Source organism: Salvia miltiorrhiza, unplaced genomic scaffold, assembly GCF_028751815.1.
Source record: "Salvia miltiorrhiza cultivar Shanhuang (shh) unplaced genomic scaffold, IMPLAD_Smil_shh fragScaff_scaffold_112_2, whole genome shotgun sequence".
Lineage (NCBI taxonomy): Eukaryota > Viridiplantae > Streptophyta > Magnoliopsida > Lamiales > Lamiaceae > Salvia > Salvia miltiorrhiza.
This window is the reverse complement of record NW_026651402.1, coordinates 449,176-468,337: the sequence shown is the minus strand read 5'-3', so window position 1 is coordinate 468,337 and position 19,162 is coordinate 449,176. Positions and strand designations below refer to the sequence as shown.

Sequence of the window (19,162 nt, the reverse complement as noted above, 5' to 3'; positions counted from 1 at the left end):
TTTCTTATTTATTTACATGATAAAAAAATGTGGAATTGTGTTATAGAATGATTAAGTATATGATTTACTTTATCAAATGAGCTTGGGATTTAATTGAGATATTAAATTGCTAAGCATGTGTTTATAAATGATTTATTTATTTAAGTGATGAAAATGTGCGAAGTATGAGAAAGCATGATTTATAATGATTAAATTTTTAGGGTAATAATATATAGCTTGTTCTTAATTGATGGAGTACTTGACTAAATGACGGGTGTAGAAGGAAGTTATGGATTATGTACATGTTGATGTTCGAACAATTGGGTTCGAACCTATATGATAGTTACATGATAAGTGGTTACATTTTATTGATTGAATGAAACGAGATTAATATGGATGCTAGAACCCTAAAACATTAAAAGATACCTTAGGCACGTAGAATTAGACTTTGTCTTATGACAATTTCTTCACGAACTTATCGACTCTTCATCAATGAAGGTCCGGGCGACAGAAAGTGAAGCAGAAGAAGAAACGACTCCACGCCAGCTTTAAGAACAATTGAGGTGGGCATTATTTTATTATTACGTATATAGAGATCCCCTGCATGACGTAGGCCTCATATGCGAATATATATGCATGATATGTTTTGACTATTTATTCAGTTCTTATAAAATGCTTATATGTTCAATGCCCTTTATGAAAATGAAAATGTTATGAAAATGAAATGTTTATGAAATGATTGACTGCCAAAATGTTTATGTTTTTATATGTATCCTATCTGTGTTGGTTCGCCAACTTTAAAGGAAATCCAATTGGGATCCTATGCTAGACAAAGGTCGCTAGCTAGGGTTAACGTGTACACTCATGGAGATCGCGAGTCGCTTGCGACCGGTCTTGGCGTCCGTGGTAAGGAGGCCTCCTTCCCGGCGCGTGACAGAAAGGACAGATATGGATCATATAGACTGAAAATGGGATGCATCCACCTTTATGAAAATGAACGAAATGTTTTAGTAAGCGTAGGTCATTTATGAAAACCCCTGTGTGTTACTGTTATGGCAGTTCAATTTATATATGTATGCATGTTGTATTTTCGGCTTATGTCACTGAGTATTTTTATACTCAGCCCTGCATGTATTTCTAAATGTGCAGGTTGAGCAGGCGATGGAATGGATCGGTGTTGAGCGGATTTCCCTTTTGATGTTTATGTAATGAAACCTTGAGTATGCATCTCCATATGCATAACTCACACGTTTTTTCCGCTGCAAACACTCTGAATTTGTTATCGTATTGTGGAACTTATTACTCCTTCATTTTGTTTAACTTTCATTTGGGGTTTAGTCGTTATGGCTGGCTCATTTGTTAATTACCTAAGTGGTTATATATATATATACCACTAGTTTGTTGTTATTAATGTTGGTTATTTGGTAAATCCCTTTTAAATTTCCATTTCTTATTGTTCACCCAAGTCATAACCCCGGTTAACCCGTCATTGGGATAGTGGGCTGTGACACCTAACGTGTCAAGATTCGTGGGACGGAGAGACTACTTATGAGACAACAGCTTATAAATTCTAAAATTTTGACTAATTGATATCAAATCGTTATATTTTTAGATTTTTCTTCTACATTTATTATACAAATGTACTTATGTAAAAAATGTATCACAAAAAATCAAGCAAAATCACCAATATCTAAGAGCATCTACATTGGGGCTCACAGAGCGACCGGTGCGCGCCCGGCTCACGTGAGCTCCTTGCCGGTGCCGCACCCCGAGGCTCGCTCCCGGTCTTTCTTTTCTGCATCGGGCTCTAGAGGAGAGAGAGAGAGAGAGAGAAGGGCGCATGCAATACACCGCTCACTAATTGATGAGGAGTAATATGTGCAGAGCAGAGAATTGGTCTTCGTCAGAGGAACGGGCCTCGTCAGAGGAATGGTCTTCACCAGAGAAGTCGCCTCCGTCAGAGAAGTCACTCCCGCCAGAGAAACGGTTCTCGCCAGAGGAATGGCCTTCGCCAGAGAAATCACCAAAAGAGCGGAGAAATCTCCCGCCTAGGGGCAAATTTACTACTATGCCATTGACCACGCGAGGCGCATGTTTTAGTAATGAATTTACTATTTTGCCCTCAACATGTAATCTATAAATAGCCATGCACATGCACCATGTAAATCGACGCTTTCTTCACTCGCAATACTACTGCAGTCTTACTTTCGTGCTTTCAGCAACTTAGCATTTCTCTCGCTTTTCCAAACAACACTAGGTATAATTCGTAATTTGATAACAAATCACCGATTAAATCTATATCTGTTCGATTATAATTCACCACTAATTAAAAAAAATGTTTTTAAATTGATTTTTCTTAAAAATCATTTAAACCTTAAGATTTTAATTTTAATTTGAACTAAATGTAGCTTCACTATTTATAGTGTACTACACATTGTAGAAAAACCTGCATTTTTCAATTTGAGATTCAATATAAAATCAACTAAATTAGCTTCACTATTTATACTGTACTACACATTATAGAAATACCTATATTTTTCAAGTTGAGAGCAAAGAAATCACTTAACCCTAGCTCATCATACAAATTCAGATCTCACATACTCAATTAGCCCTAACACATCATAACAAGTTCATAGCAAAGAATACAATTAACCCTAGCTCATCACAACGAATCAGATATCAACAAATCATAGCACCACCAACAAATTAAGTTAGAACGACATCACCTCATCACTTTTTAACAACAATCCATGTTCTTTGAACATTGCATTGCACTCTTTATCGGCTATGGCAACACACTTGCCCACTCCTCCGTAGTCGGCTTCCAAGGAAAGTATAGGGGAGAAATCTAGGGGCGACATCACCTCGATCGCCTCCTCTCCAGTTTCGCACTGTGCTTCATCCATGCTATCGGCGACCCCAAGCCCTAGCGGATACTCATCATTGAAATTGAATTCAGCTTCTAGCTCGAATGGTTGAAGACCACCGCGAATCCAATACGGATCGGTGGACGAGGGAGGGTGGCGATGGAGTGGAACGGAGGAGGAGGGAGGAGGTGGCTGAGGAAGAAAGCCAGAGAAGGGGGATGGGTGGCGAGGTCGTCGTAAATTGCCATACCTCCACTTGGGGAGGGAGAGGATGGCCGAGGGAGTCTCGTTTGCGTCGCCCCCGGCGAGCCCACCGCTCGCAAAGATGATCGCGGTGGGGGGCGACGAGGGGGAGAGAGAACGGCATATGGCCGGTGATGGGGCGAGAGAAGGGTAAGGGGGAGGCGAGGGTTAACCCACTATTCCTCATTTGTCATTAAACCACCGTAGGGGAGAGCGGCGATAGAAAACAAGAGGAGAGAGAAAAACCCTAGATCTCAATTAGAGGAGCGGCAAGTATTCGAGAGAGATGAGAGTGGGGGTGTGTGAAAAATAAGTGTAATTTAGGGTTTCGGGGGGAGGGGGGTTGGGTCAAATTAGTAAATGGGCTTAGCCCTTGAAATTAGAATCCCTAATTATTCCTAATGTTTGCCATTTATATAAACTACTCAATCTTCGTGGGACAAATCGAAAAAGGAAAGTTGCTCATGCTTCGTGGGACAGAGGGAGTATTTGATTGAGATATCTTTTACCATATGCCATATTCATATTATGTGCGGTAGAATGCATTAAAATATTTATAAAATGTAACTTATTGATTAATTTGATGTATTAAGATTATATAAAGTTAATAATATTTATTATTACGATTTGTATAATATTACTCCTATGTGGTATATAACATCATCCAAACTTGTATAATATTTTTAGATTTTTAATTTATAAAAAATTGTACAATTTATATCAAACATAATAGGAGTATTAGAATATCACGATGATGTCCAACAGTCCAAGTGCCTTCTTTTGTCCGTGTGTCGTAGTTTCGGTGTTGCAGTTCTCTTGCTTTGGTGTTCCAAGATTGTGTATGGATTAATTACACGTTCTTTCTGGCTTGGAGTTGAGGTTTGGAGTGTCAAATTCGGATTTTCTTTCCAAAGTTCTGATGCGCTAGACTCTGGCCCGAACTTGGTATGACTCCGTTGGTTTTACATGTTTTTCTCGTGGTCTATCTTACCAGACCCGAGGCTGCCTCTCCGATGTTAGGGTTCTTCCTCGTTGGGTAGGTGGCGAGCTTTCCTTTCTCGAGTTCCTTTGCTGGAGAGTTTCTCCCCCAAGGCTCGGCGTTGGTGGTTCGCTCTCTTCATTCATGTTCTCGACGTTTTGTTCGTTGTCAGCTCTTGGTCTCCGTGGCTGGTTTGTTTTCTCTCTTTTTCGTGGTCGGGTCTTTTGTGGTTTGAGGGAGCCGGGGTTACTTGGAGGTGATGGTCAGGTCTGAACTCTCGAAGTAGCCCCAACTCAGCTCCCTCTCCATTGCTTTTATTTCGCGTTTCTGATGTTTTTTGACGAGCACTCTTTTTCCTCTTTACGGCTTTCCTTCTAAATTTTCCTTAAAGAAGTTTTAACGAGGTTGGACTCTCTGCATTTTGTGCTTTCATGAGCTTCATTATTTTCCCTTTCTTTCTTCAATAAATTTTCAATTCAGCAGAAATATTAAAATATCATATATATATATATATATATGGAGATGTTCAAATAAGAACCACTAATAAAATAAGAACGAAGAACCATTTTAAGCCATTCGATCATCAAGATCTATGGTGGATGCATCATCTTGGTGGATGGATGCAGGTGCTGGGTTCGAATCCTGAAGGGAGCAAAAAAATTATTTTTTTCGGATGCATTAAATTTAATAGCGGATACATTAATTTGTATAGCAGATGCAGTAATTTTATTGGTTCTTATGTTCTCACGATAATTGTGGTTCTCACTATAACCGCACCATATATATATATATATATATATATATATATATATATATATATATATACTCCCTCCGTCCCACCATTTTAGTCCCCTCCCACTTTTCACACATATTAAGAAAATGCATTTAATTTTTATATTTTTATCTTTTATACCCTTATTTATTATTTTCACACATCCTTTTCATATTTAAGTGAAGCATTAAATAAGGTTAATTTAGTAAAAATAATATTTTTATATAGTATTAATTAGAAAAGTGGACTATCTTTTTGGGACATCTCAAAATGGAATAAGGGACTAAAATGGTGGGACGGAGGGAGTATATGGGGTCCAAGATTTTAAATACCATAATTTAAAAGAGATATGTATATTATACGTATATTATGCAGCTTAATCACTCGTCCAGAAATGAGGCTTGTTATATTTATCTTTCCGTGTCTAGTAGATAGTATAAAAATTGCTTCTTTTGTAGCAGTAGTATTTTTTACTGTTTACATCTCCGTGAACAATTCCACCAATCATTCATCTCCGCGGCGGATATGATTATAAAATTGAAAAATCTCCGCCCCGGCCCCCACCACCACCACTCCCCCGCCCTCAAAATCGATGCGATTCACGTTCCGTATTTCCGAATCCTCTCTCATTCTACCGATTCATTCGATCTCAGATCACCCGAGGAATGGAGGACCGCTCCACGGGTTTCACGGTGCCGTCGGTGGAGCACGGCGGAGATCCAGCTCCGGGGGCGGAGGAGAAGGAATTGTCGTGCCCAATTTGTATGCAGATTATGAAGGACGCCTTCCTAACGTCGTGCGGGCATAGCTTCTGCTACATGTGCATCGTCACTCATCTCCAGAACAAGAGCGATTGCCCCTGTTGCGCTCAGTTTCTCACCCCCTCTCAACTCTTCCCCAATTTCCTCCTCAACAAGGTTTCCTCGCCGTGTGTGTGTGTGTGTGTGTCTGATTTTTTATGTTGCGTTTTCATGATGTGGATTTTAATTTCGTAAATGTATGATAGATTTCCATTTTTGTATCTGTTTTTTAATCTTCTGTTAATTTTTTTTTTCTTTATTTTTTTAAAAACAAGATGCTTTTAGTGTGAAGCTGAAGTTGCTAGTGTTTAGTGATGAGCACGGAAGAAGAGAATATTAGGTAAAGAAATAAACAGGAGAGGAATTGGCTTTTTACTAGATTCGTATCCCTCTTTATTAAACACAGCTAGATTTATTGTCTAAGATAAAGGAAACTCACAAGTTGATCATGGAAGTACTGGCGAACCAAGGAAAAAGAAAATGGTTAATCGTGTTTTGTGTCCTCAAATTTCACCATTTTTGAAAAATGTCCCGCTGATGAGTCGCCTTGCCAGATTTTTAGGTGGAACGACGTCGTTTTATTGGGTGAGGTGGAAAAAATTATTCCACCTAAGAATCCGGCAGGTGACTCATAATCCGTTGTTGGATTTTGTAAAACAAGATATTTTTTGGAAAATGCTGAAAGTTGGGGGATTTTGTAATAGAAACACAAAAGTTGCGGGCATTTTTTGGAAAACGTTGAAAATTGGAGACACAAAACATGATTAAAAAGAAAAGAATGAGTCAATCCACTAGATTTTCTATAATTCTTTGGAGTCTATATTATCTAGTAAGCCTATGTGACTCTTGGGGAAAATGAGGAGGTGGTGGTGGTTAGGGAGGAGTGTATAGTTGGAGATGACATTAGATAGGAGCGACGAGATAGGCTGGATATATCAACTTGGAAGAAACTGACTGTATTCATAATTTGTTGTTGTGGGTGAACGTGATGTAACTAGTCATATCTCTTATGTTACATATGTATTCATGGTTAGAATTAAGTTTCAAATTTGATTTGTAGACATCTGCACTCATTTTTTGCATTTTCTCACCCAAATTGCGGGTCCTGGAAAGTTGAGACGAGTGAAATAATAGATGGGCTATCTGAAGAATGTGGTTCCGTGTAATACTCCCTCCGTCCACGATGTGGTTTGGAGGGCATATGGGTTTTAATAAATACTTGGGAGATGTGTATAAAGTGTAGAAGAGGCCCACCAAAATTGAGTGGAGAAAGGGACCCACCAAATTGAAGTGTTAAATAGTTGGGTATTTTGTAAATATTGAGTGTGAATGTGATTTAAAATATAAGGGGTGGTTTCTAAAAAAGGAAAAACTACAATTTTTGTTGACGTATGAAAGTAGTAATAAAACTACAATTTTTGTGGACGAAGGAAGTAACTAAATAAGGTCAAGAGATGTATATATATCTTTTAAATTTCATTTCTTCTATAAATTTCAACAGCTTAAAGGAGCGGTTGTATGTGTTGTTTGCCTTTTCTTCTCCTTGATTTTGCAGCATTTCTTGATTACTTTACTGTATTTTTATGATGCATTTCCCACCTAGTTTGCATCTTGAAATAGTTCAATTGACAATGCAGCTCACTGTGATAAGGTTTCTCTGTACCACATTTGTAGCTATTGAAGAAGACATCTGCCCATCAACTATCAAAATTAGCATCTCCTGTAGAACAATTTCGTCAGTCGTTGGAACAGGTAATTATGATTTAGGTATTGCTCGAGTGTTTGTTGATGTTATTATACAATAGGTTTTTAGTAAATCTTTATCAATGTGCTTCTTTTTCTTTGACATATCTGGATGTTATTTAATCCCTCTTTTACCTTTCTAACTTAGCCAATGATTGCAGGTAAATTCTATGCACCTGAATTAGATCCTGCACTGATTCCCAACGCTTGAACCATCAGATTGTTTGATATTATAAGGTTTTCAAATTATGAATTGGTTTGACCTTTCATTAGTAAGTACATATCATGGTGGAGAACTTTTTGAATAATTATTCTCCTATCATTAATTTATATAATCCCATCATTAATCGGATTCCGATATTTCTACTTTAGTAATTGTATCTAGCTCATGCACCAGAGTATGGCCCTCAATGCCAAGCTACATTCTGTATCTGCTTTTCCTACAGAGGATTGATAAGTTTTGTTCGTAGACAGGGCTGTCAAGTGTCAGTGAAGGAGTTAGACTCTCTAGTATCTCTGGTGGCAGAGAAAAAGAGAAAATTGGAACAAGAAGAAGCAGAGAGAAACATGCAGATTCTGCTGGACTTTTTACACTGCTTAAGGAAGCAAAAAGTTAATGAACTCAACGAGGTTTGTCTAGTACAGTGTTAATTGGGAGAGAAAGGGATCACATCATTTATGAATTATGTCAGAATGTTTGATAATGAAATAATTATTTCGCATTTATATTCTATCATTCATTATGGTTTACAGTTTACTCCATACCATAATGAAATCATAATGAATTATAGAATATAAATGCGAAATAACCATTCTGACATAAATAGTTATTTCGCTTTATATTCTATCATCATTATGGTTTACTCGTCGATGAGGCCTAGCCCAAGTGGTAAAGCTGAGGCACCAAAGTCTCTCCTTAGTGAGAGATCTTTAGTTCTATTCCCACGAAGGTGTGGGTAGTTTTTCCAATTTATTTGGATATGGTCTAGTCTTTGTACTAGTAGTTTGATTATTCTGCTGCAAAATTTCTTTGTAATATGTGTTCATTTCATGACATGATATGTATCTTGTATATCCAAAAAATAAATAAATAAAAAAAGCCATTATGGTTTACTCGGGTTACTAACTTACTGCAACACTAAGGGGGCAATTGGATATGATGTTTCTTCTTATTCTTCTTATTTGTAAGGTTCAAAGTGATCTGCAATACATCAAGGAAGACTTAAATGCTGTGGAAAGACACAGGATAGAACTATACCAAGCAAAAGAAAGGTGTTCGGTTAAACTGAAGATGGTCTCCGGTGATCCTCTCGGAATTAGATCTCGCACTTCCTCTAGGCCAATGGATAGAAACATTCCAGGCCTTGTATCCAACTCTTACAACATAAGAGGAATTACATCTATGAACTTCCAGTACAAGAAAGATGAAGGGAGGGCTCAAGTAAATATCCCTCGAACCCAGAGCAAGGAAGCTGCTGCTCTGAATGAACCAACCTCACAACATATGAGCCAATCTGGTTTGGCAGTTATGCGGAAAAAGCGAGTTCATGCACAGGTTAGTGATGAGGTTTTCTTATCAAGCTTTTATCTGGGACAAAAACTTCATGTGATTGTAACGCCTGGATTTGTTTGGAAAAACTAGATTAGCAAAATTTTTATCTTCTCCTTATATTTAAATAGTCCTTCGTTGATGATTTGATTTGTCCGACCATGAAATCCAAGTAATGGGGAACGCATTTCTGTTTTTGTGAATTAGTTTTTCCGATTTTTCACGTATTTTAGATGATCAAGAATAAATAAGGTTTACTTTTAGTACTGTGAGTTTGAGAATCTAGTGTTTTGGAGTAATACCAAATGTGATAACAATTTTTTTTTCTTACTCTTGCTGGAACTTATGTCATCCTGCAGTTTAACGAACTTCAGGAGTTTTACTTACAAAAGAGGCGTCAATTGGTCGACCATTTAGAGAAGCAAGGAAAGAAAGATAAATCCATCATCAGAAGAGAAGGATATAGTTCTGGTTTAGCGGAATTCCAGTCAGTTCTAAGTACGTTTACTCGGTTCAGGTCGGTTCATATACATCAGTACATTGAGATTTACTTCCATCTCCACATGTCTAATCACATATTCTCACGAACGTTTTCAACCTTATTTGGAACAGTCGATTACGAGTAATTGCTGAACTTAAACATGGGGACCTCTTCCACTCACCCAATATCGTTTCAAGGTAAGTCGGAAGTCCAGAGGATTTGTTGTAATTTCATCCAGGATTCTCATGATTTCAAAATTTGAAAATGGAAACAATCACAACCTACACTGATAGAAGCTTGACGTGGCAAATGAAAAGATAGGAAGGCTTGAGTAACATTGGGGGAATTTCTGCCCAAATGACTATCACATAAGAAAAGGGGAATTACGAGGAGAAATGATCGACTGTAAAAGTTTTTGTCTCTTGTTCCTCCAAAATATTTAGTGACAGGATTCTTCTGAAATATTTTGTTTGATGTTATCATAATACTACTTAGAAGCATTTTATAACGTTCTTTTACTCCCACCTTTATATTTTGTTAGTATTTCGATGTTAAGCATATAAATTTATTCAATTCCTGTTCAGTATAGAGTTTGATCGTGATGATGAGCTGTTTGCTACTGCTGGAGTTTCACGGCGCATAAAAGTTTTTGATTTCTCATCGGTAGGCTTCCTTTCCCAACTTCTGTGTGTGATATGTTAAAGTGGAGCCTGTGAGCCGTCTTTGCAGAAATGTTAACTTTGAAGGAAGTCAGGAACTGAACTCTTACTATGAGTGGGAAAAACAGAACATGAAATATTAGGAACATTAGTCAAAGATCTACGTCATGTTGCATTAGTTAGACGAAAATCATGTTGCATTAGTTAGACGTCGTCATGTTGCATTAGTTAGACGAAAATCTAGGCGATATTGTGGGATGCGTGTCCATACCAAGATGTTTGCCGCCAAATAATGTAAAGGATTCCGGGGTTTTTATTTTGTGTGTTGAGTCATCATCTACAAATAATCTGAAGGATCCTGAGGTTATATTTTGTTTGCCGAGTCAAAGTTTTACTTAAACTAATACATTGGGAGTGTTAATGAAGCTTGTCCTTCTTTGTAAAGTTCAGAAAATTAGGATGGTTTAATTACCAGCAGAACAGGAGGCCAACGTGGTGAGAATCGTTTGTGATCATATCCTAGGAGCAGGCTATTGCTTAGATACACATAGTTGCTTTTTCCACTATAATTGTAAAGCCAAATCTCTTTTTCCATGCCTTGCATCTGACTACATGATTTATGTTACAGGTTGTGAATGAACCTACAGACGTGCATTGCCCTGTTATTGAGATGACAACACGATCTAAGCTTAGCTGCTTGAGCTGGAATAAGTTCACGAAAAATCACATAGCCAGTAGTGATTATGAGGGCATAGTAACTGTCTGGGATGTCGGCACTCAACAAGTAGGATGTAGCCCTCATCAAATGTCTCCTTTTCTAACCCCATTTCTTTTAGTGTGCTCACACTGAAAATGGTTACTACAATTTTTGGATTTGTTCAGAGCATCATGGAATACGAGGAGCATGAGAAACGAGCATGGAGTGTTGATTTCTCCCCAACAGAACCATCAATGCTTGTATCTGGTAGTGATGACTGCAAGGTGAATTTAACCTTTTTATACTCGAATTGAAATCAAACCCAGATCCCATCTTGTTCTTGCTCACATCTTAGTCTGAATGAATTATGAGGAATATAGATAGCTTGGTCAACTAATACACAAGGGAATGTGAATTTTATTTAAAGTGGTTTGAGATAGTTTGGGTTGTACTTTATGTCATGCCTAAACCAGATCAACAAAATTTAACCTGCAAACAGGAAATCTTTTGAAGCCCGACATATTAAACTTGAACCGCAGTAGATGTTCATTTCTTAGCTACAGGCATGCTTACCAATTGTTTGTCTTTCATCCATGAAGTGCCTTCGTTCTACTCACTGCGTGTCCAAGCTCCATCATGACGACTTCTCTAACTTTCAGGTAAAAATTTGGTGCACAAGGCAAGAAGGTAGTGTCATCAACATCGATATGAAGACAAATATATGTTGTGTGAAGTACAATCCCGAGTCTAGCAAATATGTTGCGGTACATCATCTTCGCTAACTTTCACCTGTTCTTTTGAATTTGTTGTTGCATTTGGTAGGACATGTGAAATACTGGAAAATTTGGACTCACATTAGGTTCTACCAGGCTGCCATACTTGTTTGATCTCTGAAATCTGGATATAATGCTTAATGAATGCTATTAGACGAGATTCGCCGAAGTATTTCTCTATCCACTTATACTTTATAATAAGAGAAAAGATTAAGATAAAGAAATACATTTCAAGAACAAAAAGCAGTAGCTTATATTAGACTTGAGGAGGGTGCATGCCTTATCGATTTATACATTTTAGCACAATTTTCATTGGAGTATACTGTTTTTCACCTTTCTGAGTTTATTGAGGTGCAACATGTGATGCAGGTTGGCTCTGCAGATCATCACATTCACTACTATGACTTGAGAAATCCCTGCCATCCACTCTGTGTTTTCAGTGGCCATAAAAAGGCGGTTTCGTATGTGAAATTTCTTTCCAGCAATGAGCTTGCTTCTGCTTCGACAGACAGCACCCTCCGGCTATGGGACGTCAAGGACAATCTACTCGTAAGTGTCGTAACTCGCCCCTTGAAAATACTGATTTAACGTTAAAACTACTAACCACTTGCAGTTAACGTTAATCTATACAATAATTGCACTGAACTCGTGATCTTTCGTTCGAATCCCTTGTCAAGTGCAATAGATTTATATTTTTACATAATACAACCCCCTATATGTGTTCGCCTTTTCAGGTTCGTACGTTTAGAGGGCACACCAACGAGAAGAATTTCGTCGGCCTAACCGTGAACGTGAACGATGATTTCCTATCTTGTGGCAGTGAAACAAATGAAGTCTTTGTCTATCACAAGGTCAGTATGCGATACACTGCTTTAGGGAGCTTCTTTTTACCCCAAGTCTTTCATCTCACCACGAGACGAATAAAACTCAGGCTATCACGAAACCAGTGACGTGGCATAAGTTCGGATCCCCGGACATCGAGGATATTGAGGAAGATGCAGGATCTTACTTCATAAGCGCTGTATGCTGGAAAGTGGGAAGTCCCACCATATTGGCTGCCAACAGTAGAGGAACAATCAAAGTGATGGCTCTCACTGCTTGAACTGTGAAGCAAACGGTAATATTGAGCTCGAACCACGATTGTTTCAAGTCGGATCCTCTATTGCAGCATTGTGCAACGTCGTAGATTCTTAATTTTATTTTGTTTATGTACAATACACGAACACGATGATCATACGAGATGGCTGCACAATAATGTAATAGAAGATCCGGCTTGTGATTCGCAGATGAGTATCGTTGCGAATTCATCGTGTAATCACAAAGTCGCAACAGAAACAGATTGAATTTGTTTGTTGCAGTTTTACCATAGTGAAAACAAATTCTTAGCCTCCTTCCATTGAATGAAAAAACATGTAAATTAAATTACAGACAAAATTAAGCTACACTTGCTAATTCAGAAAAACACACCAACAGATAGGAGAATATTTACAACGTTAGCTGAAATTATTCAAAAGAACATAGTATACGTATTTCACAGATTTATATGGACAAAACTCTCACATGTACAAGATGATATTACCCGTTGAAAACTGTCGTATACGATTCGTGTCAATGTCATCTAACCCCGCTCCTGGGCTTGACGAAACTCTTCCCAACTCGTGGCTGCAACAAGTAAATTTTTCCCGAGTGAATCCACAACTATATACATGAATAAAATCGATTTATTGAGATAAGACTCTAAAAATAGACCCGTTTATGAAGAGTCTTATGTATGTGAATAAAACTGGTATAACTGGCAACCCCTCGCAGAAGGACTCACTCTCAAGTGCAAATTCAAGCAAGAGAACATAATTTCAACCACCACGTCTCGTGTAAGTAAGGCGTTATGACTATGAAGCGAGTCGAGCTTGGAGATATACTTACGGATATATGAGTATGTGGATCTTGATCAGTTTTTTGAGCACCCACCCTTCTGGGTCTGCGCGACAATCTGTGGTATAACTCCTTCATATGATTATAGGTGCTGCAAGTTAAAGAAAACTACAGTCAGAATCGACATCAATAATTTAACATATGCTGATGACTGATGCCAAAGTTCCAAATAGGACTATTTCGTTACATTTAAATCAAAGTTTCACAATAAAGGTTGAGATGCAAATTATCATTTACTGAGATAACAACATAGCCAACCTCAGCCGGTGTCTGTTGCATGTAGTGAAGAAAGCCACAAAACCGTTGAGGATACTACGGACAGCACGGAAAATCTGATAAAATAAAAGCCAGATGAGCGAAGAAAACGTAAATATGCCATTCCAGCGACAAACAGTACAACAAAACTACCTGAGAGAAAAGGTCATTCCATAGAGAGCGCCAGATTGACACCTCGTACGAGCTCACTGTTGATTCGACATCCCTAGTAAAACTAACTAGGCTGCCGGCGAATAGCAACAAATCTCCAACCATTTCGTAGACAAGAGTACATAAGTATGCCACGAGGCTACAAAATCCAAGGATGAGTCGGATTGGAGCATAAAGAGTTTCCCACAGGATCCAGAATACCGGATATAAAACGGATATTGCTGCAATCAAACACGATATACATACGGAATTATTAAAGTAAAAAATCTTAGAAATCCAAAGAACAGAAGTGAAATATGTAACTCACCAATATTCCACACAAGAGACAAGATATACCATAACGGCAACAATAAAATCTCTATGAGCTCTCCGACCATTGTGAAACAAGACCCGACCACCATCCACGCGACTGAAAAGAGACTCTCGGCAACTTCTCCGAACATAGTCCAAAGAGGAAGTAAGAATTCCAAGAACTCAGCAAATGGTCCAGCCATTGGCTCTATAACTAATGTGAAAAATGAACGGATAGTTCTCGTTGCAGAAAGAAACCACTTAATCGCCTTTTGAAAATTATGAAGGAATAACATGGTCCCTAAATACTTGATTCTTGATATCATTTCCAATGATTCTATCCAGTCGAACAGGGGCCCGAACAACCTAGATGCTGTGGCCTTAAGGAGAGGTACGTTTTTATACAAGTCGTAAAACCCAATGAGGACAGTGACGATGGATATAAGCACGTAGCAAGCCCTGGCCAACGGACACATCCATGGACGATAAAGATGACAAAATACTGGATAGGATTGAAGGAAAATAACCCATGATGGAAGTCCGGCTTCAAGTAGAGTAAGTAACCGCAGATCAGACATAATTATGTCTCTTAATTTGAAAGGAAGGTCACGATCATCAAACCGGAATAAAATCAAAACATCACGGTATATGGAAGGTTGGAGTGTTTCTTCACAGTCACTCATATCTGGGGTGTGAGACAACATCTCAGCATTTTCGGCGTCTGCTTCTTCAGAAGATGTCCCAAGATCAAAGTGTATAGGACTCATAAGTTTCCGCCTTTTGTAAGGAAAACCATCAGGAGGAGGTGTGTGCAGTCTATGTGTTAAGTTTTGCATCGTTACTGAATACACGTTAAAGCTGCTACTCGAAGAGCATGGAGATTCAGCTTCAACACTTGTGCCATCACTTGCAATATCATTAATATCAGCCTTCTTGTCACTCCTTGGGAAACTTTCTTGTGCGTCATGAAAAACTTCTCCTGCGACAAGGTCAATCTTAGGAATAATTTGGAAAATACACTGTAAATAACAGAAAAATCACATAACAGACAGAAAATCTAACTTAAGTTTTTTTAGAAGAGCACGTCTTCGAGGAAACTCCATGAACCAATGCCAGGTCTATGAAATGGGTTCAACCAGACAAATACTTGGATTTTCCATGAACAATATTCAAAGGCTGAAATTATCCATGGGCTTCTGCTCCCACTATAGTTTATATGATATAGATATATCAAAAAAGGGCACATCCCTAAACTTGTAGTATTGCTCAAAGTCGCATCCTATCATTTTTTGCTCCTTCAACACACTCCATTTTAAAGATCAATAATAATTGAGTTAAAGTATGGCAGTCAATAATTCCACAGTGGCGTTAAAATCTATCCAATAGAACCAATGAAGAAATTCACATATGAAATTAAACTGCATATTCCAGAGTTTTGTTCTAAATTCTTGATTATACTCTTGTCATCTCACTGCTTCATGCCTTTCATCGTTACATAAGATCTTCAATAAGCATGTAAAAGGAAATGCCACTAGGATACATGTACATCATCACTGCTCAAGAATGAACAAGTCTAAATGTTTCAAGTGGAAATGAGATGACAATAGGTAAACATGAGAATACCTATTGTAGCATCCAAATGCTCTTTCAAAAGGATCCGTTCGTTGAGGGTCCCAGGGAACCATGAAGAAATTGAGTTTGCTGCTTGGGCCACACTATCGAATTCCCACCTTCTCATGACTTTAGACTCCATTGCAAGCGATGTATCAGTCTTACCATGAAACACAAACAAAGGGATACTCAGAGTCACTGAATAGATGTAAAAGTGCAGCACTAAGAAAGGGATACTCAGAGTCACTGCATAGATGTAAAAGTGCAGCACTTAAGACTAAAAATCCGAGACTAGCTACCTGAAGCTCGTTCAAATAGTTAATACCACGTACATCCCTCCACGCAACCTCAAAGATAATGAAGCCATACAATGTTCTGTGTAACTTGCTGTTGGCAATCAGAGAATTCCTAAGCTTTTTTACAGGTAACAAAGCCCTCTTCCGGGATAAGGTCACTGCATCAATCAACGAGATCCACTGTTTGAAGTTTCTCAATTTACTTGTGTTTGATGAGGGAGAAGTATCTAAATCTGAAAGTTCTCTCATCAACTTCCTATCCTTCTGCCTCTTCGTGTTCGCGAAGGGGGACAACCTGGACTGCACAATCACCAGAATGAGTTGAGTCACTCAAATGAATGGCCAAAATCAAAGTTACATAAATCAGCATTGGGGCAGAGATGCTTCAGCAACCTTAGTGACCATCAACTGCCACAAATGCGTAGGCCGAGACACGAGAACCTTCAACCAAGGCCGGTTGTCCACCAAGATATAGAACTTCCCACTGTCAGAGGCCATAAATAGGCTGAGATGTGAAAGATAGGACTGCAAATCCCTACACAAAATTACCAGAATAAATCAATTTCTGCAACTTCTAGAAATTTGATCTACTTTCATTTCTATCATCAAATCCCATTCCCACCACTACTTGCAGGATCCTACTGATTGAATTACTTTTAGGGATCTTTTACTTTAGAGGGTTAACCTAGATAGATAAAATCAGTATAAGTTAATCCATTGTTTACTAAGATGGATTGGAACTTTGGGATATCTCAACGCCCTTGATAATTTCTGTCATTTGAGCTAATTTTGCTTGATTCATATCCCACTGAAATGGTAGGATTGGAGAAATCCTAGTAATGAGGATAAAAATACTCAATCATGTATCTTATCAATTATGAAAAATAAAAGCCTCCTTAGAGAGAGAATTCAATTCAATCAAAATTCAGCAAACATTTTGCCAAAAAAAAAAAAAAATCAGCAATCATGCAATCAGCTAATATAGAAGAGTTGGTTGAATTGAACTCCCAAAACTGAGCCCAAAACAAACACCATCCAACAAATGCAAAGGCGGCAAGAAACAGATAAAAAACATCAAAATAACCTTACAGCCAAGATCACACACTTGTATTTTTCTGAATTCAAGATTTTCTAAAACAAAAAATAGCATCTGATCCCATCAGCAAAATTAAAAAATAAAATAAAAAAATCTATTGATTACTAAGATGGATTAGCCTAGATAGATAAAATCAGTAGCTAATCCATTGATTACTAAGATGGATTGTAACTTTGGGATATCTCAAAGCCCTTGATAATTTCTATCATTTGAGCTAATTTTGCTTGATTCATATCCAACTGAAATGGCAGGACTGGAGAAATCCTAGTAATGAGGATAAAAATACATCTTATCAATTATGAAAAGTAAACACATCATTAGAGAGAGAATTCAATTCAATCAAAATTCAGCAAACATTTTGCCAAAAAATAAGAATAAAAAAATTCAGCAAACATGCAATCAGCTAATATAGAAGAATTGGTTGAACTCCCAAAACAAACACCATCTAACAAATGCAAAGGCGGCAAGAAACAGATAAAAAAACATCAAAATAGTCTTACACCCAAGATCACACACTTATATTTTTCTGAATTCAAGATTTTCTAACACAAACTTCTAAAAACATACAAGCATCTGATCCCATCAGCAAAAACCAAAAAATAAAATAAAATAAAATAAAATAAAAATACCCAATTTGTAAGCCTGTCAACGGAAACACGCAGCGGCCATTGTCTCCATTCGCCATCTGAATCTCCCTTCTTTCTCAAGAACACACTAGCCACAACTGTTCCATCAAAATTCACAAAATTCTCACCCCAACAAGCTGGAGAAAGAAAAAATCAAGAAAAAAAAGAGTAGATCATTACAAATCAAAGTGATGGAACCCGAGGGAGAAGACAATGCGAGTGGGAGTTGATCAAGCGAATTCCATAACAACTGCTGTCGAGCACAATCGAAACGGCAGGCGGCGGCGCTGCAGAACTTCATTAAACAGAAAAACAAAGAATCGAACGCGAGCGGGAGGCCGCCGAAGGCCGAGATCGGGGCTTTGGTGACGCAATTATCAATGGATAAGAACAAGAAATGGCGACACGCGCATCAATAAAAAGACTCAGAAAATGCCGAGAATTAGTGAGGCAAAACACGCAATTAATGCGAAAGAGGAGAGAAGATTGCTTGGATTTATTGCTGCATAGATAATTCGAATTTGATTTTGGGATTTTGGAATAAAGGTTTTTGCTGAGGGGATAGAGGTGTTGGACACGTTGACTGCGTGTCCCGAGTGAGAGAGAGAAAGTGTCGTGCGATGAGAGAGAGAGCTGTGAAAGGGGAGAAGGGTATTTTCGGTATTTCAGGTCTGAGGCTTCCCGCCACCAGCAGATCGCCAGCGTGGAATTTTAGGATATGATTTCTCTAGGTACCAATAATGATCTAATCAATTATATTTTTCACGTGCTATTATTACGTTATTAGCAATTAGCAATAAATACAAAATAGGAGTATATTTTATTTTGAGAGATAAATTTTCGGAAAACATGCCTAACTTATTACTAAGGGCTTGTTTGATTGACTGTAACGGTTATGGTCACATAATTTTCCTATGGTTACCTTTCACAGATTAATGGATATTATTAAGTGTTAATAGGGGAATCTACCCACATTGATAAAATGTCTTGCAAAACTACCCACTTTCAAAGTCAAAGACCGAAAAGCAAGTTTGATGGTGATGGGTTGCTTGGTTTTTTGTGTAAAAGTTGATGATGATAGAAATTGTGTAAGAGTTGTGTAAGAAAACAGTTAAAATTGGTACAAAATGTGAGAAAATGTGAACTCACGTCACTTTCATGCATTATAAGATTAAATAGATTTGCAAATTTTGAATAAATTAGGGGACGTTTGTGTGTTACAAACATTAATACGAAGGCCAAAAAATTCACGAATATGTCAATTCTTAGCAATTTTTTTTTTTTTTGAAACCAGTAAACCACGTATCCGCCAGTAATTCGTAGCCGGCCGCAGTAGCCGCTG

At 38.0% G+C, this 19,162-nt stretch overlaps 2 protein-coding genes and 1 long non-coding RNA gene across 4 annotated transcripts; 2 read left to right on the top strand and 1 right to left on the bottom strand.

The window, feature by feature from the left end:
• The first annotated feature begins 240 nt into the window (after nt 1-240).
• On the top strand, nt 241-1,408 carry LOC131002386 (uncharacterized). Its single transcript, XR_009094274.1, has 2 exons — nt 241-542; nt 1,129-1,408. It is a non-coding gene; the product is annotated as an uncharacterized LOC131002386 (long non-coding RNA).
• Nucleotides 1,409-5,363: 3,955 nt separating this feature from the next.
• On the top strand, nt 5,364-12,938 carry LOC131002385 (E3 ubiquitin-protein ligase COP1-like). The gene is made up of 13 exons (XM_057928884.1): nt 5,364-5,757; nt 7,315-7,392; nt 7,858-8,013; nt 8,573-8,938; nt 9,292-9,449; nt 9,545-9,610; nt 9,998-10,076; nt 10,701-10,856; nt 10,955-11,053; nt 11,429-11,533; nt 11,912-12,091; nt 12,277-12,393; nt 12,474-12,938. The coding sequence occupies exons 1-13, from the start codon at nt 5,506-5,508 to the stop codon at nt 12,642-12,644; spliced, it is 1,983 nt and encodes a 660-aa protein (XP_057784867.1). The 5' UTR covers nt 5,364-5,505; the 3' UTR covers nt 12,645-12,938.
• LOC131002384 (uncharacterized) lies at nt 12,912-18,535 on the bottom strand. 2 transcript variants are annotated; one of them, XM_057928883.1, is made up of 10 exons: nt 18,001-18,535; nt 17,824-17,918; nt 16,492-16,633; nt 16,102-16,398; nt 15,815-15,962; nt 14,208-15,170; nt 13,883-14,121; nt 13,733-13,806; nt 13,466-13,565; nt 12,912-13,204 (listed from the first exon to the last, which is right to left on the bottom strand). In XM_057928883.1, the coding sequence occupies exons 2-10, from the start codon at nt 17,877-17,879 to the stop codon at nt 13,157-13,159; spliced, it is 2,067 nt and encodes a 688-aa protein (XP_057784866.1). In that variant the 5' UTR covers nt 17,880-17,918; nt 18,001-18,535; the 3' UTR covers nt 12,912-13,156. The 2 variants fall into 2 exon arrangements, with proteins under 2 accessions (XP_057784866.1, XP_057784865.1); XM_057928882.1 differs by having other exon boundaries at nt 12,912-13,565; nt 18,001-18,444.
• Between the last annotated feature and the right edge of the window lie 627 nt (nt 18,536-19,162).

Bases quoted from the DNA above. Each gene is read 5' to 3' on its own strand.
- LOC131002385 (XM_057928884.1), top strand. From the start codon at position 5,506: ATGGAGGACCGCTCCACGGGTTTCACGGTGCCGTCGGTGGAGCACGGC. The intron at 8,014-8,572 runs GTTTGTCTAGTA...CTTATTTGTAAG, and splicing joins AAGTTAATGAACTCAACGAG to GTTCAAAGTGATCTGCAATA. The intron at 9,611-9,997 runs GTAAGTCGGAAG...ATTCCTGTTCAG, and splicing joins TCACCCAATATCGTTTCAAG to TATAGAGTTTGATCGTGATG.
- LOC131002384 (XM_057928882.1), bottom strand. From the start codon at position 17,879: ATGGCGAATGGAGACAATGGCCGCTGCGTGTTTCCGTTGACAGGCTTA. The intron at 15,963-16,101 runs GTAGCTAGTCTC...TTTCATGGTAAG, and splicing joins ACTATTTGAACGAGCTTCAG to ACTGATACATCGCTTGCAAT. The intron at 14,122-14,207 runs GTGAGTTACATA...GTTTGATTGCAG, and splicing joins GTCTCTTGTGTGGAATATTG to CAATATCCGTTTTATATCCG.